This window comes from Gavia stellata, chromosome 21 (genome assembly GCF_030936135.1).
Source record: "Gavia stellata isolate bGavSte3 chromosome 21, bGavSte3.hap2, whole genome shotgun sequence".
Classification (NCBI taxonomy): domain Eukaryota; kingdom Metazoa; phylum Chordata; class Aves; order Gaviiformes; family Gaviidae; genus Gavia; species Gavia stellata.
The window spans coordinates 1,984,678-2,008,329 of NC_082614.1; the positions used below are offsets into that span (position 1 = coordinate 1,984,678).

Sequence of the window (23,652 nt, forward strand, 5' to 3'; positions counted from 1 at the left end):
GGGGGCTGGGGAAGGAGTTCAGCACCCCCAGAGCTGCGCATCAGGGTGGGGGGGCAGACAAGGGGGGGGCGGGGGGCTGGCACCCCTTTGCCCCCCACCGAGGGGGGTTCAAGGAGCAGCGATGGGGGGCAAAGCGTTGGGGGGGGGCCGGTGCCGTGCCACCAGCTAGCACCAGTGCCCCACAGGGCCGGGGGGGTGCGGGGGGGTGCCCCCCATCCTGCCCCCCACCCCAGGGCGATGCTCCTGCCCATACCGGCACGGCGGCACGCACAGGGTGGGGTGGGGGGGGGGGTGACAGTGGGTGACCCCCCCCCCCCAAGGCTCTGTCACTGCTTTCCGGGGGGCCGCCGGTGGGGGGCCACGATGCGGTAGGGGGGCTGGCCGCTGCCACGCTTGCTGCGGGGGGGCCCAGGCGTCACTGTGCCGGGGGGGCCGCTGCCGGATCCGGGCTCTGGTTCTGCGGGGAGGAAAGGAGAGAGGCGTCAGTGGGTGCTGTGGGTGGGGGGGGGGGGTCCCCTGCCCCACAGAAAGGGGGTTCATCGCTCCCCGGCCACCTGGCAGCGTCGAGCCCCACGGCTCCGGCTGTCCCCAGGGCCCCGCATGCTGGGAGAGGCACACTGGGACTTGGGGGGGGCACGAGGACCCCCCCCGGCTGGCACCCCTGCCTGGCACCCCCGGGTGGCACCCTGAGAGCCGGGACCCCCCTTGCAGAAAAGCACAGCTGGAAAGTGGAGGCGGGAGGGAGGGAGGGGGGGGGAAGGAGGGTGGGGGGCAGCGGGTGCCCCCCCAGCTGGGCACCCTGGCACAGCGGGGGCCGAGCCACCGGGGTCTCCCTTAGGCCAAGGGGGTCCAGGGGCTCCCTCCCTCCAAGAGGAGCTCCAGGGGTTGAAGGGCTCCTCCAGGGCCTCCCTTCATCCTTGGGGAGCTCCAAGGCTTCCCTTGGCCCGAGAGGGTCTCCGTGGTCATCGCTCTCAACCCAAGAGGGTCTCCGTGGTCATCGCTCTCAACCCAAGAGGGTCTCCATGGTCTCCCTTGGCCTTGGGGAGCTCTCGGGGCTCCCTTGGTTTGAGAAGGGCTCCATAGTCTCCTTTGAGCCTCAGGGAGCTCCAGGGTTTCCCTTGAGCCAAGAGGGTCTCCATGGTTGTCTCTCTCAACCCAAGAGGGTGGCCATGGTCTCCCTTGGCCCAAGGAGCTCCAAGACTTCCCTTGGCCCAAGAGGGTCTCCATGGTCATCTCTCTCCCTCCAAGAGGGTCTCCATGGTCTCCCTTGACCCTGGAGGGCTCCCTTGGTTTGAGAAGGGCTCCATGGTCTCCCTTGATCCTTGGGGAGCTCCAGGGTTTCCCTTGGGCCAAGAGGATCTCCATGGGTCTCCCTTGGTTTGAGAGGGGCTCCCGTGGTCATCTTTCTCAATCCAAGAGGGTCTCCACGGTCTCTCTCGGTTTGAGAGGGACTCCAGGGGCTGCCTTGAACTTTGGGGAGCTCCAGGGTTTCCTTTGAGCCAAGAGGGTCTCCATGGTTGTCTCTCTCAACCCAAGAGGGTGGCCATGGTCTCCCTTGGCCCAAGGAGCTCCAAGACTTCCCTTGGCCCGAGAGGGTCTCCATGGTCATCTCTCTCAACCCAAGAGGGTCTCCATGGTCTCCCTTGACCCTGGAGGGCTCCCTTGGTTTGAGAAGGGCTCCATGGTCTCCCTTGAGTCTTGGGGAGCTTCAGCGTTTCCCCTTGGGCCAAGAGGGTCTCCATGGTTGTCTCTCAACCGAACAGGGTTGCCATGGTCTCCCTTGGCCCAAGGAGCTCCAAGGCTTCCCTGGGCCCAGGAGGGTCTCCATGGTCATCTCTCTCAACCCAAGAGGGTCTCCATGGTCTCCCTTGGCCCTGGGGGGCTCTGGGGGCTCCCTTGGTTTGAGAAGGGCTCCATGGTCTCCCTTGATCCTTGGGGAGCTCCAGGGTTTTCCTTGGGCCAAGAGGATCTCCACGGGTCTCCCTTGGTTTGAGAGGGATGCCAGGGGCTCCCTTGGTTTGAGAGGGGCTCCCTTGGTTTGAGAGGGGCTCCCGTGGTCATCTTTCTCAATCCAAGAGGGTCTCCATGGTCTCTCTCGGTTTGAGAGGGACTCCAGGGGCTGCCTTGAACTTTGGGGAGCTCCAGGGTTTCCTTTGAGCCAAGAGGGTCTCCATGGTTGTCTCTCTCAACCCAAGAGGGTGGCCATGGTCTCCCTTGGCCCAAGGAGCTCCAAGACTTCCCTTGGCCCGAGAGGGTCTCCATGGTCATCTCTCTCCCTCCAAGAGGGTCTCCATGGTCTCCCGTGGCCCTGGAGGGCTCCCTTGGTTTGAGAAGGGCTCCATGGTCTCCCTTGAGTCTTGGGGAGCTTCAGCATTTCCCCTTGGGCCAAGAGGGTCTCCATGGTTGTCTCCCTCAACCCAAGAGCATGGCCATGGTCTCCCTTGGTTCGAGAGGGGCTCCAGAGGCTCCCTTGGCCCAAGGAGCTCCAAGGCTTCCCTTGGCCCAAGAGGATCTCCATGGTCATCTCTCTCCATCCAAGAGGGTCTCCATGGTCTCCCTTCGCCCTGGAGGGCTCTAGGGGCTCCCTTGGTCCAAGAAGGGATCCATGGGGCTCCCTTGGTTTGAGAAGGGCTCCATGGTCTCCCTTGATCCTTGGGGAGCTCCAGGGTTTCCCTTGGGCCAAGAGGGTCTCGCTGGTTGTCTCTCTCAACCCAAGAGGGTGACCATGGTCTCCTTTGGCCTTGGGGTGCTCCAGGGGCTCCCTCGGTCCAAGAGGGTATCCATGGGTCTCCCTTGGTTTGAGAAAGGTTCCACGGTCTCCCTTGAACCTTGGGGAGCTCCAGGGTTTCCCTTGGTTTGAGAGGGTCTCCATAGTCATCTCTCTCAATCCAAGAGGCTCTCCATGGTCTCCCTTGAACCTTGGGGAGCTTCAGGGTTTCTCTTGGTCCAAGAGGGTCTCCCATAGTCATCTCTCTCAATCCAAGAGGGTCTCCATGGTCTTCCTTGGCCCTGGGGGGCTCCAGGAACCTGCTCCCAGGGGCTCCAGCCCCACCGTGCTCCATGCCCGCTCCCGGGGGGGCCGCGGCGCGCCCAGCTCATGCGGGGAGGGGAGGAGGGAAGGCGGCGCGGTTACCTGGCCAGATGATGGCTTCCAGCAAGGTGACCCTTCTAGCCAGGACCTCCAGCCGGGCCTGCTGCCGCAGGAGGGTTTGGAAGCTACTGGCCTGGGGGAGAGTGAGAGAGCAGAGCAGAGCGCGCGTTCACCCCAAGGCGGGCACGGCATGGGTGGCACGGCATGGCATGGGTGGCAGAGCACGGCATGGGTGGCATAGCACGGGTGCAGCACCGGCGGCGGGGGGTGCCAGGTCTCCCAGGAGGGTGCTCCCCCAGCTCTCAGAGGGGTGCCGGGGGCTCCCGTGGCCCCAGGGGGATGTGAGGGGCTCCCCCATCCCTGTGGGTCCAGGGGGGGCAGGGGTCCCTTGTGCTGACCCTGTGGGAGCTGCAGCTGCCTCGATGTCCCCGGCAGCGCCCTGATGGGGACACGGCTGTCCCCTGCCCGGGCAAGTCCCAGTGGGGTGCTCCCTCTGCCACCCCCCAGCACGCCAAGCCCCCGGACACGTGGGGGGACACGTCCCCAACCTGCCTGGGGGGGTCACCGGCTCGTCCCCAAGACGGAGACTGTCACGGGCATCCCTGTCCGGGGTGGGCACCCTGGGCAGAGCCGGGGGGGGTCCGGGGGGGCCCAGCCGTGGGTGCCCTGGTGGCCCTCGCCCTATGAGCAGTTCCCAGTGCTGGCCATGATGCCACAGCGTGGGTGACGACATCATGCGCGGCTGATGACATCACACCGCAGCCAAGGAGGGGCTGACGCCTTGCCCCGGTGCCCGGCCCCCCGCGGTGGAGGGGAGGGGGTGTCAAGGGACCCCTCCCCGCAGCTCCATGACATAAGCGAGCCAAGGGCCACCATGACGTCATGGGGTCCGAAGACCTGCCGGCGGGGATGGGGCCCACCCCACGGAGCGGGGGCCACCCCGGGGGTCCCCGTCCCCTCCCGCGGCCCGGGCTGGCCCCCCCCTACTCACCGTAGAGCCCAATCATTGTTTCCAAGATTAAAACCCGCTCCGCTAAAATCTTCAGCGCCTCGCGGAGCTGGTGCAAACCCTCCCCCTGGGGAGAAGACAGGGACGGGGGTGAGGGGGGGGGGCGGACCCCCACATGGCTCCGGGCCACATCCCCTGGGGGGGGGCATGGAGGGGACACAGGTACCCCCCCACCTCCCAGCACCCCCAAACTTATGGTGACAGCAGGGGAAGGAGTGGGGGTACCCCCGGGGAGGGGGGGGGGGGCACTGGCCCCCAGCCTTACCCCTGGGGGGGGGTCTGAGCCCCCCCCGTGCCTCCAGCACGGCCCTGTGCCCCCCCGTGCTGGGGGGTCCCGGGGGGGACAGGGGGGGACTGGCTCTGCGCCCCATCACCCTGCCCAGGTATGGCGCAGGGGGGGCATGCGGATGGAGTGACCCCCCCATGGGAGGCGGCGGCGTGCAGGGGTGGTACCCCCGCCCCAGCATTCGGGGGGGGGGGGGGGGGGGCAGCACAGCCAGGGACCCCTGTGCCATCACCAGGGGCCCAGGGGTGAGGTGCGAGTGCAGGGCACAGCTGGGGACCCCCACACCACTCTTGGGGTGCCGGGGGTGGGACACGGGCACTGGGCACCACTGGGGACCCCCACACCACTGTTGGGGTCCCGGGGGTGGGACACGGGCACTGCGCACCGCTGGGGACCCCCACACCACTGTTGGGGTCCCGGGGGTGGGACACGGGCACTGCGCACCGCTGGGGACCCCCACACCACTGTTGGGGTCCCGGGGGTGGGACACGGGCACTGGGCACAGCTGGGGACCCCCACACCACTCTTGGGGTGCCGGGGGTGGGACACGGGCACTGGGCACAGCTGGGGACCCCCACGCCACTCTTGGGGTCCCGGGGGTGGGACACGGGCACTGGGCACAGCTGGGGACCCCCACACCACTCTTGGGGTCCCGGGGACGAGATTTGGGGCACTGGGCACCGCTGAGGACCCCCGTGCCACCACTGGGGTCCCAGGGACAAGATGTGGGGGAGAGCAGGGGAGGGGCTGGGGGTCCCATCACCGCTCCCCCCCCCCCCCCCAGCACCCTGTGGGTGGCCGACCCCCGTCAGTAGATGTGTCCCCCCTCCTGTCCCCGGTGCCACCCCGCTGCCACTCACCCAAGTGCCCTTCTCGCCCGGCTCGCCCCTGGGGCCCGGCTCGCCCTGAAACACAGAAAGGAGAGGGCCTGGCAGGGGGGGGCAGGGGGGGCTGCGGCCCGGGGGGGCCCGACCCAGCAACGTACCTGTGCCCCGTCCTGGCCGCGGCTGCCCGGGTGGCCCTGGGGACCCTGCAGCGGGGAGAGAGCCCGTCAGCACCGGGGGGGCACAGCTGGACCCTCCGCCATGGGAGATGCTGGCAGATCCCCCCCCCGGCTGAGACCTCCCCAACTCGTGTCACGGTGCTGGGGGGGACTCACCCTGTCTCCCTTCTCCCCGGGGGGGCCGGCAGCTCCGGGTGCCCCGGCTCTACCCTGCGCAAGGACAAGGCGGGTGCCATCAGGCGTGGGGGGGGGGCCCAGGGGGGCTCAGCCCGCCCTGCGCCCCCCACCCCGGCGCTCCCAGCACTTACATCGGGTCCTGGGGGGCCGGGGGGCCCAATGGGACCTGGGGGGCCGGGGGGACCTGCAAGGAGAGGGGGCACAGCTCAGCTCGGCCCTGGCAGGGTGCACCCCCCAAAAGTGCTGGAGGGGGGGTAGGGAATGGGGGGGACACCCACTCACCCATTGGCCCCACGGGCCCGGGGGGTCCGGCGGGACCCACGATGCCCCCGGCAGCTTCAGTGAAGGTGTTGGAGAGGAGAGGGTCCCCTGGGGTGAGCGTGGGTGGTGGGCAGGGGCCAGACCCCCCCGGGGCTCCCAGCACCCCCCGGCCAGGCAGGATCCGGCCACGCCACCCCCAGCCCCAGTGATGCCCCCACCCCGCACCCCATAGCCCCCACCCCACGGCCGGGCTGCCCCTCCAGCCCCATTGCCAGGGCAGCGATGCTCTGCCGCGGTACAGCCCCCCCCCCCCAGCCCCATCCTTGGGGTCACCGCGGGGAGGGGAACCCCCACCCCCCCCACCCCAGCCCCCCCTTACTGGGCTCGGCTATGCGGGGTATCGCTGGCCCCACAGGGGCAGGGGGGCCCGGGGGGCCGGGGGGGCCGGGTAACCCCTTCTCTCCGGGGAACCCCCTGGCTCCATCCCGGCCGGGTGGTCCTGGGGGGCCGGGGGGACCTGGAGGGAGGAAGAGGAGGGTGAAAATTGAGGGGGTGCCTGTTAAACTCCCAATGCCTCAATCTGTGCAGTGCTGGAGCCCCAAAACTGCTGCATGGACCCCCCCCTGCCCCCCGAGATCTGCGCGGCTGGAGGGGGGTGCTCGGCTGGAACCAGGCACCAGGCTGGGACCCCCCCCCCCCCACACACAACTGGGGGTCCCGGTCCCCCCTTACCTGGCGGCCCCTTTGGACCCTTCACCCCAGGAATGCCCGACGGTCCCCGTCCTCCTGCGTCTCCCTTGGGGCCGGGGGGGCCCCGCCAGCCGAGTCTCCCTGCAGCCGAGCAGCACCCTCAGGGGAGCACCCCGGGGACAGCCCCTGGGTGGGTGCCCCCCACCCACGTCCAGTCCCCACCATCACGCCCCGGCACGGCTCCCCGCTGCGATGGGGAGAGCATCGGTGCGGGGGGGGCACCCCACGGGTAGCAGCCCCACGCCGGTACCCCCACCCTGCCCCAAACCAAAGCACTGGAGGGGGGACAAAGCCCCTCCCAGGAGCTGGCCTGGTCCCCATGCGTGGCTCCATGTCACCACCCGCCCTGGGGACAGCAGAGGTGGGACGGCAGCCTGTTTCCCCAAGGTGAGGGGCTCCAAGAGGGGGGGTCCCCCGGGTGCCCCCCAAAATATTGATAACACTCGGGTGCTTTTCCTGGGCAATGGCACTGCCACCACCGCCGGTGCCGCGGGATGCGGGTGGCTGGGGGGGGGTGTGGGGCAGCTGCCTGCCTTACCGTCACCCCCGGGGCTCCCACGGGCGGCCGGGGACCCCCAGAGCTGCCCCGTCTCCAGCCCCCTGCCCGGGGTGTTGCCTTTGGGTGCCGGGGAGGTGGGGGACTCGGCCACCGACAGCTGGGCCACCTGGCAAAGGGACAGGAGGGTTGGGTGCCACAGCGGGGCACCGTAAGGTGACCCCCCCCCAGGCTCCTGCACCCCTCGAGGGGTGGCTGGACCCGGGGTTGGTGTCACGTTGGGGGGCTCACCTGTGCCTCGAGGGTCTCGAGCCGGGCTGTCAGCTCCCCGATGTGGCTGCAGTTCAGGCACCCTGCGGAGGGAAAGCGGGGGGCACGGGCGGTCAGGTGGGGGGCACCCACCCCTCTTCGCCCACACCGATGCAGCATGTGGTGGCAAGGGGGGGGACCTACCTGAGAAAGCCGTGGGGCGCAGGGGGGGCCGGCGTGGGGCAGCACCGGGGCGCCCGGTGTCTCGCAGGGCGAGGAAGGTGTGAGCTTCTGCCAAGGGAAGGGGGGGGGTCAGGAAGGGGGCACCCCCCCAGTGCATTGCCTCCAGTGGGAGACCCCCCCAAAGCCATGGGGCTGGGAAAGCCTGCTGCTCCTCACCCCAAAATAGGGGGGTTGTTGCAGGGGCTCCCGCTGCTTCTGCCCCATCCGTGCTCCTGGTGAGCCTCAGAGCCCCAAACCCCCCCCGGGGCCCCAGGGCAGATCGCCCCAAACCCACCCATGGTCCTGAATCAGACCCCACCCAAACTTACCCATGGTCCTGAACCAGACCCCCCAAACCCACCCATGACCCTACACCAGATCCCCCCCAAACCCACCCATGGTCCTGAATCAGACCCCCCCAAACTTACCCATGACCATACATCAGATCTCCCCCAAACCCACCCATGGTCCTGAACCGGACCCCCCCAAACCCACCCATGACCACACACCAGATCCCCCCCAAACCCACCCATGGTCCTGAATCAGACCCCCCAAACCCACCCGTGACCATACACCAGATCCCCCCCAAACCCACCCATGATCCTGAGCCGGACCCCCCCAAACCCACCTGTGACCACACACCAGATCCCCCCCAAACCCACCCATGGTCCTGAACCGGACCCCCCCAAACCCACCCGTGACCATACACCAGATCCCCCCCAAACCCACCCATGGTCCTGAACCGGACCCCCCCAAACCCACCCGTGACCATACACCAGATCCCCCCCAAACCCACCCATGATCCTGAGCCGGACCCCCCCAAACCCACCTGTGACCACACACCAGATCCCCCCCAAACCCACCCATGGTCCTGAACCGGACCCCCCCAAACCCACCCGTGACCATACACCAGATCCCCCCCAAACCCACCCATGGTCCTGAACCGGACCCCCCCAAACCCACCCGTGACCACACACCAGATCCCCCCCAAACCCACCCATGGTCCTGAACCGGACCCCCCAAACCCACCCGTTACCATACACCAGATCCCCCCCAAACCCACCCATGGTCCTGAACCGGACCCCCCAAACCCACCCGTGACCATACACCAGATCCCCTCACACCATAACCCTGAGCCAGGCCCCCCCAAACCCTCCCCAGTCCTGAACCCCATCGCCCCAAACACCCCCATGGCCCCCAGCCAGGTCCCCCCCGTGAGACCCCCCAGCGAGACCCCCCAGCCCCAGCTCAGGGGTGGCCACATTCCTGGGGCCGCTGCTCACGTCCACGCCCCATCACGGGGTCCCAGCACCTTGTCCCCACAGAGGGACCCTGGGGACAGTGACAGGGACCACCCGGCACGGCAGGCAAGGGGTGTCTGGAGCAGAGCTGGCGGCATCGTGCCCCCCCTCCCCGCTGCCACCCCACCCCAGCACGGCCACCACCGTGCTGCAGGGGACAGCCAGCGCAGCCCTAAGCAGGCCCAGATGTGGGGCACCCGGCCAAGCACGCACGGAGGAGGAGGAAGAGCCCCCCGCGCTGCTGCCACCCAGCTGGCTGCGGAGCCCCTCGTGCCAGCCGCTGTCCTGCAGCCCCTCAGTGCCACCCCACTGTCCCCAGAGTGCCACCCGCTCACCCTATAGCCCCGGGATCCCCCTACGCCCCACAGAGCTGGGGCTGGGGACCCACAGCGGGGGTCCCAGGGGAGAGGGAGGGAGGAGGATGCGGGTGACAATGGGGACAAAGAGCCCCCCCACCCGGCAAGGAGGCAGGCTGGGGGCCAGCTGCCAAGGCGGCAGCGCCCGTCCCGCCACGCATGGCACAGCCTTGCACCCATTCACCCAGCCGTGCGTAGGCAGCTGCCCACCCGCCATCCGGCCGCACGCAGGGACAGCGGGCAGGCAGCCATCCCCTCGTGGGCACAGCCACGCCCACGCAGGAATGTCCGTCTGTCCATCCACACTCCACCCATCTATCGACCTTTCCAGTTATCCAGCCCCGGGCACAGCCAGCCAAGCATCCAGCTGCCCACCCACCCCTGCAGCTACCCACCCAGCCAGCCAAACATAGGGCCACCCACCCCTCTGTCCACCCACCCACCCACCCACAGGAATCTCTCTCCGTCTATCCACCCACCCACTCATCTGCCTACCCATCCATCCACTCGCAGGGACATCCACCCAGCCGGAAGAACATCCATCCTTCCATCCATCCACTCACCCACCCAGAACATCCATCCTTCCATCCACCCACCCACCCACCCAGAAGAACATCCTTCCTTCCATCCATCCATCCATCCACCCAGAAGAACATCCTTCCTTCCATCCATCCATCCATCCACCCAGAAGAACATCCTTCCTTCCATCCACCCACCCACCCACCCAGAACATCCATCCATCCATCCACCCACCCAGAAGAACATCCATCCATCCTTCTATCCACCCACCCAGAACATCCATCCATCCACCCACCCACCCACCCACGGAGAAGAACATCCATCATCCATCCACCCAGAACATCCCTCCATCCATGCATCCATCCGTGCCCCCACCCACCCACAGAGAGGAACACCCACCCAGCCATCCCTCCCACCCACACATGGGTCCATCTCCCCCCAGCCCTCCCCACCCTGCTCATCCCACCCACCGACACAGGAACATCCCGCCAGCCATCTATCCACTCATCCATCCATGGACACAGCCATCCGTCCACCTATCCACAGGAACATCCGTCCATCCACTCACCCACCCATGGGAACGTCCATTCATCCATCCACCCACCCACCCACTGGAACGTCCATTCATCCACCCACCCACAGGAACGTCCATCCATCCATCCACCCACCCATCCATGGGAACATCCATCCATCCACCCACCCATCCATCCACGGGAACGTCCGTCCACCCACCCATCCACGGGAACGTCCATCCATCCATCCACCCACCCATCCACGGGAATGTCCGTCCGTCCATCCATCCACCCACCCATCCACGGGAACGCCCGTCCGTCCATCCATCCACCCACCCATCCACGGGAACGCCCGTCCGTCCATCCATCCACCCACCCATCCACGGGAACGCCCGTCCGTCCATCCATCCACCCACCCATCCACGGGAACGCCCGTCCGTCCATCCATCCACCCACCCATCCACGGGAACGCCCGTCCGTCCATCCATCCACCCACCCATCCACGGGAACGCCCGTCCGTCCATCCATCCACCCACCCATCCACGGGAACGCCCGTCCATCCATCCACCCACCCATCCACGGGAACGCCCGTCCGTCCATCCACCCACCCATCCACGGGAACGTCCGTCCGTCCATCCACCCACCCATCCACGGGAACGTCCGTCCATCCATCCATCCATCCAACCATGGGAACCACTCACCCACCCACCGAGGAACGTCCCCCCACCCACGTATCCATCCGCAGAGGAACACCCATCCCTCCCTCCCTCCCACCCACCCACGGGTCCATCTCCCCACCCAGTCCCCCCACCCATCCTTGCCAGCGATGCCGACGGCCGGGTCCCGCAGCCCCTGGGTGCCCCCACCCCACCCATGGAGAGGTGCAGAAGCCCAGCGCCGGGGCAGGATGAGGCCCCTTCCCACGGCCGTGCCGGCTCCCACCTTCCTCGCAGTTGGCCCCGGTGTGCCCGGGACAGCACCTCCACTCCAGCGCCGTCAGCGTCCTGTAGGTCACCCTATAGATGGGCCGGACGACGGTGCGGTAGCTGCTGGCACAGAGCGGGGCAGCGCTTTCGGACCCGTCCCGGCTCTGAAAGCCCGGGGCAGCGGAGCACCCCAGGGTGCCGGGGCGGGATGCCGGGTGCCGGGGCGGGATGCCGGGTGCCAGCTCCCAGGAAGACCCCGGTGGCACCACTCACCTGCTCCCGCTGCAGGCCAGGGGCCAGCGGCAGCCCTGGAAAACCCGCTGGAGGAAGGTGCCGTTCTGGATGTGGCACGACACCGTCCGTGTCACCGTGTAGGAGCACCAGTTGCTGGAAGAGAAACCGCCAGTGCCGTCAGCCCTGCCCGGGGGGACACGGCGGGGCTGGCGGAGGTGGCAGTGCCACCCAGGGGGGTGTGCGTGTGTCCCCATCCCAGGGGGTCCTGCCCCCCAAATCGCCCACCCCCAGCTTTCGGGGTGCCCATGGAGGACCCTCCCCTGGCACGTCGCGGGGAGCTGGGGCCCCGCATTCCTGCTGCATTCCCGGCCGGCATGGCGCTGGCGCCGGCTGGCCTGGAGCGGGGCCCGGAGCCCCCCCCGCGCCCCCAGCCCACCCCACACAAAGGCTCCTTTCTTCGGGCGCCCGCCTGCCCCACGCCCGCTCCTCATGCCAGGCTCTGCCCACCCTGCCTGCCCCCGGCACCCCACCGCCAGCCTCAGTTTCCCCCGGCAGAGGGGGGGGGACACGACACCAGTGCCACAACGCCGAGTGTCCCCGTCCCCGCGGCGGGCAGGACTCCTTCCAAACTCCGAGACTGTGCACTTTGGGTCAAAACCCCAGCTTTTTGGGACCGCTGCCACGCGCCACAGCCCCTCCGAGCAGGGAGGCGGTGGTGGCGGGGACGAGCGGGCGCCGCGGGGGGACAATTGTCTGGGAGGTGCCGGGGAGTGTGGGGGGGGCACAGCAGGGTGGCACAGGGCTTTCTGGCTGGGCAGCGTCCCAGGCGGGCGCCGTGCCAGGGCCACGAAAGCGCCGAGCCCGCCGGCGCGGTCTCCACACTTCTGCTGCCGCCCCACCGTGCCAAGCGGGGTCCCGGGGGGCAGCGGCACCTCCGGCCCCCATACCCAGGGTGCCAACCCCTGGCATCGTCCCCACCCCGGGTGGGCACCCAGCTCCCGGGCGATGGTCCCCATGCACATGGGGATGGTGTGGGCGCTGCCGTCTCGGGGCGAGGATGCAGCAGCGGTGCCAGCCCCGGCTGCGCCGGGTGCCCGCGGGGATGAGGACGGGTCCCAGCCCGTTTCGCCTCCCGCCTGGCAAAGGGAGGACGTGGGGGAATGCCCACCCGGGGAGCGGGGCAGGAGCTGGCGGGCATCGGCGTGCGAGCGCTCGCGTGGCCCGGCTTGACCCGGCCCACCCGCTGCCGGGCTGGCACTCGTGCACCGAGCGGGCCAGGGCTCTGCTGCCGGGGCAGGCGCGCACCTGGGGCAAAGCTCACGTCGGGGTTGGCTCCGAATCCCAATCCCGCTTCCCAAAAGCGGCCTGTTGGCTTTGTGCCCCCCGGCTTGGGCACGTGGGACCCCAGCGACGCGTTAGCCCAACGGGAGGGATGGGCTGGGGGGGCCGCGGGGCCCCACCGATGCCACAGCAGGGTGGTGGGTGCTGGGGGGGTGCAGGGGTGCACGGCAGGGTGCTGCCAAGGTGCCGGGGGCTTCCTGGGCTTGGCCGGGAGGGGAAGGGGAAATGAGGCAGCTTCTGCCCGTGGCCCCGCCGACCCGAGCGGAACCGGGAGGTCCCGGCAATCCGGTGCCGGAGACACGGCCGGAGCCAAAGATTTCCTGTAAACAACCCCCCCGCTGCCGCTGCACCGGGACGGGACCGTGGGGACAGGGACCACAGCCCCCCCGAACTGGGCATGGGGCTGCCCCTGGGGCCAGGCAGGACCCTGGGGCCGGCGTCCCTCACCAGCCCCAGCACTCCCAGTATGCCCAGGTAGCCCCAGTACCTTGCTGGCCCTGGTAGCTCTGATAACCCCAGCAGTGATGCTAGACCCAGTAAGTCCAGTTAGCCCCAGTAACCCCCCCAGTAAGCACCAGCAATTCTTGCTAGCCTCAGAAACCCCCAGCCCCAGTAAGCCCAGCTAGCACCAGTAACCCCCCAGTAACTCCCAGCCCCAGCATGTCCTGACAGTCCCAGTAACCCCCGGTAGCCCTCAGGCCTGTAAAGTTCAGCTAGCCCCAGTAACCCCCAGTCCCAGTAAGCCCAGCTGACCCCAGTAAGCCCCCAGTAAGCACCAGTCCCAGTAAGCCCAGCTAGCCCCAGTAACCCCCAGTAACCACCAGTCCCAGTAAGCCCAGCTAGCCCCAGTAACCCCCCATAAGTCCAAGTAACCCCACAGTAAGCCCAGCTAGCCCCAGTAACTCCCCAGTAAGCCCCAGTAACTCCCCAGTAAGCCCCAGTAACTCCCCAGTAAGCCCAGCTAGCTCCGGTAACCCTCCCAGTAAGCCCCAGTAACCTCCCAGTAAGCCCCCAGCAAGCCCCCAGTATGCCCCAGTAACCCCCCCGTAAGCACCAGTCCCAGTAAGTCCAGCTAGCCCCAGTAACCCCCCTGTAAGCCCCAGTAAGCCCCCAGTAAGCCCCCAGTCCCAGTAAGTCCAGCTAGCCCCAATAACCTCCCAGTAAGTCCAGCTAGCCCCAGTAACCCCCCAGTAACCCCCCAGCAAGCCCCAGTCCCAGTAAGTCCAGCTAGCCCCAGTAACCCCCAGTAAGCCCCAGTAAGCCCCCAGTAAGCCCCCAGTAAGCCCCCAGTAATGCCCCCAGTAATGCCCCCAGTAATGCCCCCAGTAATGCCCCCAGTAACGCCCCCAGTAATGCCCCCAGTAACGCCCTCAGTAAGCCCAGCTAGCCCCAGTAACCCCCCAGTAAGCCCCAGTAACCCCCCAGTAAGTCCAGCTAGCCCCAGTAAGCCCCAGTAACCCCCCAGTAAGCCCCCAGTAAGTCCAGCTAGCCCCAGTAAACCCCCAGTCACCCCCCAGCAAGCCCCAGTCCCAGTAAGTCCAGTTAGCCCCAGTAACCCCCCAGTAACCCCCCAGCAAGCCCCAGTCCCAGTAAGTCCAGCTAGCCCCAGTAACCCCCAGTAAGCCCCAGTAACCCCCAGTAACCACCAGTCCCAGTAACCCCCAGTAACCCCCAGTAAGCCCCTCAGTAAGCCCCAGTAACCCCCCAGTAATGCCCCAGCTAGCCCCAGTAACCCCCCAGTAAGTCCAGCTAGCCCCAGTAAACCCCCAGTAAGCCCCAGTAAACCCCCAGTAAGTCCAGCTAGCCCCAGTAACCCCCTCAGTAAGTCCAGCTAGCCCCAGTAACCCCCCAGTAAGCACCAGTAACCCCCCAGTAAGCCCCAGTAATGCCCCAGCTAGCCCCAGTAACCCCCCAGTAAGTCCAGCTAGCCCCAGTAAACCCCCAGTAAGCCCCAGTAAACCCCCAGTAAGTCCAGCTAGCCCCAGTAACCCCCTCAGTAAGTCCAGCTAGCCCCAGTAACCCCCTCAGTAAGCACCAGTAACCCCCCAGTAACCCCCCAGCTAGCCCCCAGTCACCCCCCAGTAACTCCCCAGTAAGCCCCAGTAACCCCCCAGCAAGCCCCCGCCCCCCCTCTCCAGCAGCCGCTGCCCCCCTCCCCCGGTGCCCCCCTCCCCCGGTGCCCCTCTCCCCCCGGTGCCCCCCTCCCCCGTGCCCCCCTCCCCGGTGCCCCGGTACCTGCGGGCGGGGGGCGGGGGCCGGGCCGGGCTGCGGGGGGCGGCGGGCGGCAGCAGCAGACAGCAGAGGCACAGGCAGAGCCCCAGCGGGGCGGGGGGGGGCGGCGGGGGGGGGCCCCGGTGGCGGTCCGCCATAGCGCTGCGCTGGGCTGGGCGCTGCCCGGGCACCGGCACCGGCACCGGCACCGAGCGGGGCGGCGGGAGGCGGAGGAGGAGGAGGGATGGAGGGGGAGGGATGAAGGAGGAGGAGGAGGAGGAGGAGGAGGAGGGATGGAGGGGGAGGGATGAAGGAGGAGGAGGAGGAGGAGGAGGAGGAGGAGGGACCCCCCCCGCCCCCCCCCCCGCCTTCCGCCCCGGCGCACCGGGGGGGACACACACACACTTTGGGGGACACCCCCCCCGCACCGGCCCGGGGGGGGGGGGGGAGGATCGGGGGGGGCCGGTGGAGGCACAGCCCGGGGGGGCGGTGAGGGGGGCCCGGGGGGGGGCGGGTGGGAGGGGGGTCCCGCGTGGGAGCGCCTCCGCGGGGCTCTGCGGGGGGGGACACGTGCGTGGGCGGGGGGGCGGGGGGGGGTCTGCGGGTGCGTGACTGCACACGGGTGTGCGTGACACTGTGTGTGCGTGGGTGCACACGCGTGTGTGCTTCTGCGTGTGCGTGGGTGCACACGCGGGTGTGCTCTTGTGTGTCCATGACTGCACACACGTGTGTGCTTCTGCATGTGCGTGGGTGCACACGGGTGTGCGTGACCCTGTGTGCACATGGGTGCACACGCGTGTGTGCTTCTGTGTCTGCGTGGGCGCACATGGGTGTGCGTGTCCCTGTGTCTGCATGGGTGCACACATGTGTGTGCAACTGCGTGTGCATGAGTGCACACACATGTGTACTTCTGTGTGTGCGTGGGTGCACACGGGTGTGCGTGACTCCATGCGTGGGTGCACACACGTGTACTTCTGTGTGTGCGTGGGTACAGACATGGGTGCGCATCCCTGTGCATGCACGTGTGTGTGTGCATGGGTACACATGTGTGTGCATCTGCGTGTGCATGGGTGCACACACATGGGTACTTCTGTGTGTGCGTGGGTGCACACAGGTGTGCATGTCCCTGTGCGTGCATGGGTGCACACACGCCCGTGCTGCTGTGTGTGCGTGAGTGCACACGGGTGTGCGAGACACTGCATTTGCACGGGTGCACACGCGGGTGTGCTTCTGTGTGTGCGTGGGTGCACATGGGTGTGCATGTCCGTGTGCGTGCGTGGGTGCACACGCATGTGTGCAACTGCATGTGCATGACTGCACACACGTGTGTGCTTCTGTGTGTGCGTGGGTGCACACGCATGTGTGCATCTGCGTGTGCATGGGTACACACACGTGTGTGCTTCTCTGTGTGTGTGTACACGCATGTGTGCTTTTGTGTGCGCGTGGGTACACATGTGGGTGCGCATCCCTGTGCATGCACGTATGTGTGTGCATGGGTACATGTGTGTGTGCATCTGCGTGTGCATGGGTGCGCACACATGTGTGCTTCTGTGTGTGCGTGGGTGCACACGGGTGTATGTGACTCTGTGTGCACATGGGTGCACACGCGGGTGTGCTCCTCTGTGTGCTTCTGTGCGTACGTGTGGACACGTGCATGTGGGTGTGTGCATGGGAACACGTGTGTGTGCATCTGCATGTGCATGGGTGCACACACGTGTGTGCTCCTGTGTGTGCATGGGTGCACATGTGTGTGCATGTCCGTGTGTGTGCTTCTGTGTGTACATGTGGACACACACGTGTGGGCATGCATGTGCATGGGGACAGGCGTGTGTGCATCTGCATGTGCATGGGTGCACACACACGTGGGCTTCTGTGTGTGTGTGGGTGCGCACGGGTGTGCGTGTCCCTGTGCATGCATGGGTGCACACGCGTGTGTGCATCTGCATGTGCATGGGTACACACATGTGTGCTTCTGTGAGTGGGTGGGTGCACACGGGTGTGCATGTCCCTGTGTGTGCATGGGTGCACATGCATTTGTTCATCTGCGTGTGCATGGGTACACACACGTGTGCGCTTCTGTGTGTGTGTACACACATGTATGTGCTTCTGTGTGTGCGTGGGTACACACGTGGGTGCGCATCCCTGTGTATGCACATGTGTGTGCATGGGTACACGTGTGTGTGCATCTGCATGTGCATGGGTACACACATCTGTGTGCTTCTGTGTGTGCATGGGTGCACACGCATGTGTGCATCTGCATGTGCATGGGTACACACGTGTGTCTGCTTCTGTGTTTGCGTGGGTACACATGTGGGTGCGCATCCCTGTGTATGCATGTGTGTGTGTGCATGGGTACACGTGTGTGTGCATCTGCGTGTGCATGGGTGCACACATCTGTGTGCTTCTGTGTGCGCATGTGTACATGCGTGTGTGCGTGTGCATGGGTTCACACATACGTGTGCTTCTCTGTGTGCACGTGTACACACGCGCGTGTGCATGGGTACCCCTGCATATGTGCATGTACGCGTGCATCGGTCCACAGGCGTGTATGCATCTTCGCGTGCATGACTGCACACACGCGTGTGCATGTCTGTGCGCATCCCTGTGTCCTCGCGCCCACGCCCGCGTCCCCACGTGCCCTCCCGTGTGCGATGTCCTGCAGGCCCATGCCTGTCCCGTGTGTTTGCGTCCGTGTCTCTGTACACGGCCCGGCTGCCTGTATACCCCCCAGTCTGTCTGTCTGTCTGTCTGTCTGTCTGTCCCCGGCTGTTCTTCCGCCCGCCTCTTCCATGTGTGTGCCTGTGTGGTCCCTGCGCTGGGGCGTGCGAGGAGGCCACGTGTGTGCATGGGGGGTGCATGGGTGGTCCCGGCCGGGGGGGGTCAGTGGCGGGTGGGTGGGGGTATGGGTGGGGGGACCCTACAGGCAGCGTGTGCGTAAGGGGGCCCGAGGTTTGTTTAGGGACACGTCCCCGCACCGCCAGCACCCCCAGACCCCCCACCCTGCCTGGGGGGTGTGGGTGGGGGCCAGGACAAAGCTCCCCCCCCCCCCCTCCATGGGGCTGAGCCCCTGATCAAGGCTGTCAGCACCCACACCCCCACCCTGCACGCACAGGGCACCCAGGCGGCCCTCCGGGTGGTCGCTAACGGCTGGGTCCCCCCCGGCGCAGGCTGGGGGGAACAGGGGCATCCGGGCCCCCCATCTGTGGGGTGGGGGGGTGCGAGGTGGGGGGGCTGCGCTCTGCCCCCCCCCAGCACGGGGAGCCCCCTGGAAGGCCTGGGGCCGGGCTGGGGGGGGGGGGAAGAGCGGGGCAGGAGGACTCTGCGCTGGAGCGGATGAGGGAGCGCTCCCACGGGGGCCTCCCCACCCATGGGTGCTGCCTTCCTCTGGGTGGAGGGGGTAAGAAGGGACCTAGCGTGGCACAGGCAGGGGGGGTGCACCCCCAGAGCACCCACCCACCCCGGGGGGACCCATCACCCCAACTCCCCGGGGGGGAGCCCTCCCAGCCCCCCGGCTGGCAGCCACCCCCTTGGGGGTTAGAGCATGGGGGTGTCCCCAAGCCCCCCCTGGCCCCCCCGCAGCGCCGCTGGCAGCCTGGCCCCTGGCGTGTCCTTGTCACAGCGCCCGGGAGGTGCTCTTTACCCTCCTGGGTGCTCGGAGCAGCCCAAGGTCACCCATGCTCCTCCTCAGACTAAACAAGGCTGCGGGTGGGCACCCAGGCTCTGGTGGGGGCCCTTGGGTGGGGGCGGGTGGGTATAGCACCCGATGGTGCCCATGTGTCCCCCCCCCAGGTCTGGGTGGTCCCCGCCACCCACGGTGGGGACAGGGCTGGGGCGCTGTGAGGGCGCCCTGATGGCTGTCCCCAGCCCAGAGCTGCGCACGCGGGGCCCAACCTCGTCCCCACGGCTGCCCTGAGCGACCCCCACCCGGCCCCAGGCGCCCCTCACCCATGCCCACCCCTCCAGGGCTCCTCAGGCGTGTTTCGGCCCCGCTCCAGGTCCCCGTGTCACGTCCCTGTCCCAGTCCCAGGTCCCCATGACATGGCCCGGCTCCAGGTCCCTGTGCCACGTCCCAGTCCCGGGTCCCCATGACATGGCCCAGCTCCAGGTCCCTGTGTCACGTCCCTGTCCCAATCCCAGGTCCCCATATCATGGCCCAGCTCCAGGTCCCCATGCCATGTCCCTGTCCCAGTCCCAGGTCCCCATGACATGGCCCAGCTCCAGGTCCCCGTGCCACGTCCCTGTCCCAGTCCCAGGTCCCCATGACATGGCCCGGCTCCAGGTCCCTGTGCCACGTCCCTGTCCCAATCCCAGGTCCCCATGACATGGCCCAGCTCCAGGTCCCTGTGTCACGTCACTGTCCCAGTCCCAGGTCCCCATATCATGGCCCAGCTCCAAGTCCCCATGCCATGTCCCTGTCCCAGCTCCATGTCCCTATGCCATAGCCCAGCTCTAGGTGCCTGCCCTGGCTCCATGTCCCCTGTCATGTCCCAGCTCCCAGTCTCATGCCATGTCCCTGCCCTGGCTCCAGGTCACCATGCCATGTCCCCATCCCAGCTCCAGGTCCCCATACCACATCCCAGCTCCAGGTCCCTGCCCTGGCTCCATGCCCCCATGACACGATCCTGTCCCTGTCCAATGTCCCCATGCCATGTCCCTGCTCCAAGTCCATGTCCCCATGCCATGTCCCTCTTCCAGGTCCCCATGCTATGTCCCTGCACCAGGTCCTTGTCCCCATGCCATGTCCCTCTTCCATGTCCCCATGCCATGTCCCTGTTTCATGTCCCCATGCCATGTCCCTGTCCCAGCTCCATGTCCCCATGCCATGTTCCTGTCCCTGTTCCATGTCCCCATGCCATGTCCCTGCCCCAGGCCCATGTCCTCATGCCATGTCCCTCTTTCAGGTCCCCATGCCATGTGCCTGCCCCAGGTCCATGTCCCCATGCCATGTCCCTCCCTGTTCCATGTCCCCATGCCATGTCCCTCTTCCAGGTCCCCATGCTATGTCCCTGCACCAGGTCCATGTCCTCATGCCATGTCTCTCTTCCAGGTCCCCATGCCATGTCCCTGCCCCAAGTCCATGTCCCCATGCCATGTCCCTGTTTCATGTCCCCATGCCATGTCCCTGCCCCAGGTCCATGTCCTCATGCCACGTCCCTGTCCCAGCTCCATGTCCCCATGCCATGTCCCTGCCCCAGGTCCATATCTCCATGCCATGTCCCTGTTTCATGTCCCCATGCCATGTCCCTGCCCCAAGTCCATGTCCCCATGCCATGTCTCTGTTCCAGGTCCTCATGTCAAGTCCTGGCCCCAGGTCCATGTCCTCATGCCATGTCCCTGCCCCAGGTCCACATCTCCATGCCATGTCCCTGCCCCAGGTCCATATCTCCATGCCATGTCCCTGTTTCATGTCCCCATGCCATGTCCCTGCCCCAGGTCCATATCTCCATGCCATGTCCCTGTTTCATGACCCCACGCCATGTCCCTGTCCCAGCTCCATGTCCCCGTGCCATGGCCCAGGCAGGGACCAGGGCTTAAATGAGGCTCCTGGGACAGGGGAGGGCTGGGGGGGGGCCCGGCTGGGGCTGCTCAAAGCAATTACAGCCTATTACTGCCCACAGGGCCCTGCCCCATGTCCCCATCAATGTCCCCAGCTCTGCGTCCCCTGAACCACCTCTGTGACCCCCTCGGCTCCCTGAACAGCACATGCCCTCCCGGCGACGGTGGGGCATGCCAGGATGGGGAGAGGCTGGTGGTGAGTCCCAGGGGTGCTGCTGGGTGCTGCCCCCCACCCCTGCCTGAGCCGTGCACAGGGTGCTGGCCCCAGCCCTATTTGCCCCGGGGCCGGCTCCCGCCATGAGACCTGGGTGCAGCTCATTGCATGGATGGGGCAGTGGGTGCCTCCCGCCCACGTGGGCCGAGGGGGACCTGAGTCCCCCACCGTGGGGACGGGACGGGGACGGATGGGTGTCCCCATGCTCGACCCCACTCAGCCTTGGGGTGGGTGCTCGGGGCAGGGGCCAAGTGGGGCTGGGTGCCCCGCTCCGCCGGGACCCCCCCGCGGTGCCACCCCTGGCCGCCACGCCGCGTGGCCGGGGCCACCAGGTGGCACTGCGAGGCCACCGTGGCCGTCGCTGCCCGGCCCCCAGCCACCCCCAGGGCCAGCCCGGGTCCCCGCGGTCCCTCCCGGCCAGCCCCGCGGGCCAGGAGTGTCCCCTTCCCGGCGGCGGGGGGGCGGCGGCCGGAGATCTGTCCCCAGATCTGTTCCCAATCTGTCCTTCCACGGGTATGGCCACAGTGGCAACCCCTCTGTCCCCAAATCTGTCCCCAAATCGGCACTCTCGATGGGCACAGCCAGAGTGACAACCCCTCTGTCCCCAAATCGGCACTCTCGATGGGCACAGCCAGAGTGACAACACCTCTGTCCCCAAATCGGTCCCTCCATGGGCACAGCCAGAGTGGCAACCCCTCTGTCCCCAAATCTGTCCCCAAATCGGTCCCTCCATGGGCACAGCCAGAGTGACAACCCCTCTGTCCCCAAATCTGTCCCCAAATCAGTCCCTCCATGGGCACAACCAGAGTGACAACACCTCTGTCCCCAAATCTGTCCCTCCACAGGCATGGCCACAGTGACAATGCCTCTGTCCCCAAATCTGTCCCCAAATCGGTCCGTCCATGGGCACAACCAAAGTGACAACCCCTCTGTCCCCAAATCTGTCCCCAAAGCGGTCCCTCCATGGGCACAACCAGAGTGACAACGCCTCTGTCCCCAAATCTGTCTGTCCATGGGCACAGCCAGAGTGACAACTCCCCTGTCCCCAGATCTGTCCCCTCTGCAAGCATGGTCAGAGCGACAGCCCCTCCATCCCCTGATCTGTCCCCAAATCTATCAGTCCACAGGCAGAGCCCGAGTGACAACGCCCCTGTCCCCAGATCTGTCCCCAAATCTGTCCCTCATCAGGCAGACCCACAAGTCGCCGGGCCAAGGGGGGTGGTGATGGGGACGAGCGGGGCAGACACGGGGGTGTCCCCACGGCTCAAGGCCTCCTGCCACCTCCCGTGCCTCAGTTTCCCCACAGGGCTGTGGGAACCACATGCCCTAAAGGGGACAAGGTCCCCCCCCAGCCAGGCTGGTCAACCTGGGGGGCAGCGCCCCATGGGGACACGCCACCCCACATGTGTGTGTGAGCACACGCATGCCCGCCCCTCTGACACGCCTGTGTGCCTGTGCCCCGGGGCTGGGCCACCTGCGGGTGCTGCCACCCAGTCCTGCGCTGGGTGCATGTTTCTGGTGTGGGTGCTGGGTGCCCGGTGTCCGTGTGGGTCCCTGGTGTGGGTCCCTGTGCCTTGTGCCCGGCGCGGGTGTGGGTGTAGGTGTGGCTGGAGCACTCGATCCCAGGGTGGGCACCCACAGCAGGTGGGGTTCCCCGGTGTGGGTGCTGGGTGTGGGTGCCCATCCCCAGTGTCAGTGCCCAGTGCAGGGCACTGGTGCGTGTCCCCGGTGTGGGTGCCCAGTCCCTGGTGCGTGTCCCCGGTGTGGGTGCCAGGGCCTGGTGCAGATACCCGGTCCCCTACGTGTCCCAAGTGCGTGTCCCCAGTCCCCTGTGCGTGTCCCTGGTGTGGGTGCCCGGCCCCGCTGTGGGTGCCCAGTCCCTGGTGTGGGTGCCCAGTCCCGGTACGGGTCCCCGGTGAGGATGCCTGGTCCCCTACGTGTCCCCAGCACGTGTGCCCAGTCCCCCATGCATGTACCCAGTGTGTGTGCCTGGTGTGGGTGCCCAGCCCTGGTACAGGTCCCCAGTGTGGGTGCCCAGTGTGGGTGCCCGGTGTGGGTGCTCGGTCCCGGTGCGGGTGCCCAGTCCCGGTACAGGTCCCTGGTGAGGATTCCTGGTCCCCTACGTGTCCCCAGTGCGGATGCCCGGTCCCGGTGCATGTCCCCGGTCCCGGTGGGTGTCCCCGGTGCAGATGCCCGGTCCCTGGTGCGTGTCCCCGGTCCCTGGTGCGTGTCCCCCGGTCCCGGTGCGTGTCACCACTCCCGGTGGGTGTTCCCAGCGTGTGTGCCCGGTCCGGGTGTGTGTCCCCGGTGCAGATGCCCGGTCCCCGGTGCGTGTCCCCAGTGCGTGTGTCCGGTACGGGTGCGTGTCCCCGGTCCCGGTGCGTGTGCCCAGTCCTGGTGTGGGTCCCCCGTGCAGATGCCCGGTCCCCGGTGCGTGTCCCCGGTCCCCGGTGCGGGTCCCCAGTCCCGGTGCGTGTCCCCGGTCCCGGTGGGTGTTCCCAGCGCGTGTGCCCGGTCCGGGTGCGTGCCCCCGGTGCAGATGCCCGGTCCCCGCTGCGTGTCCCCGGTCCCGGTGGGTGTTCCCAGTGCATGTGCCCGGTCCGAGTGTGTGTCCCCGGTGCAGATGCCCGGTCCCCGCTGCGTGTCCCCAGTGCGTGTGCCCGGTGCGGGTGCGGGTCCCCAGTCCCTGGTGCGTGTCCCGGTCCCCGGTGCGGGTCCCCAGTCCCGGTGGATGTCCCCGGTCCCCGGTGCGGGTCCTCAGTCCCGGTGCGTGTCCCCGGTCCTGGTGGATGTCCCCAGTGCGTGTGGCCGGCCCCGGTGTGGGTCCCCGGTGCAGATGCCCGGTGTGGATGCGTGCCCCCGGTGCGTGTCCCCGGTCCCCGGTGCGGGTCCCCAGTCCCGGTGCATGTCCCCAGTCCCGGTGGATGTCCCCAGTGCG

At 67.4% G+C, this 23,652-nt stretch overlaps 1 protein-coding gene across 1 annotated transcript; it reads right to left on the minus strand.

Annotated features, from left to right (window-relative positions):
- Positions 1–326: 326 nt before the first annotated feature.
- On the minus strand, positions 327–15,060 carry EMID1 (EMI domain containing 1; the record flags this gene model as incomplete). The annotated part of the gene is made up of 16 exons (XM_059827896.1): positions 327–457; positions 3,134–3,224; positions 5,247–5,291; positions 5,372–5,416; positions 5,546–5,599; positions 5,698–5,750; positions 5,849–5,935; positions 6,207–6,344; positions 6,560–6,658; positions 7,116–7,242; positions 7,365–7,426; positions 7,527–7,613; positions 11,175–11,281; positions 11,432–11,545; positions 14,969–14,979; positions 15,013–15,060. Coding segments are annotated over 16 exons (1,299 nt in total), but the record flags the coding sequence as incomplete, so codon positions are not given.
- Between the last annotated feature and the right edge of the window lie 8,592 nt (positions 15,061–23,652).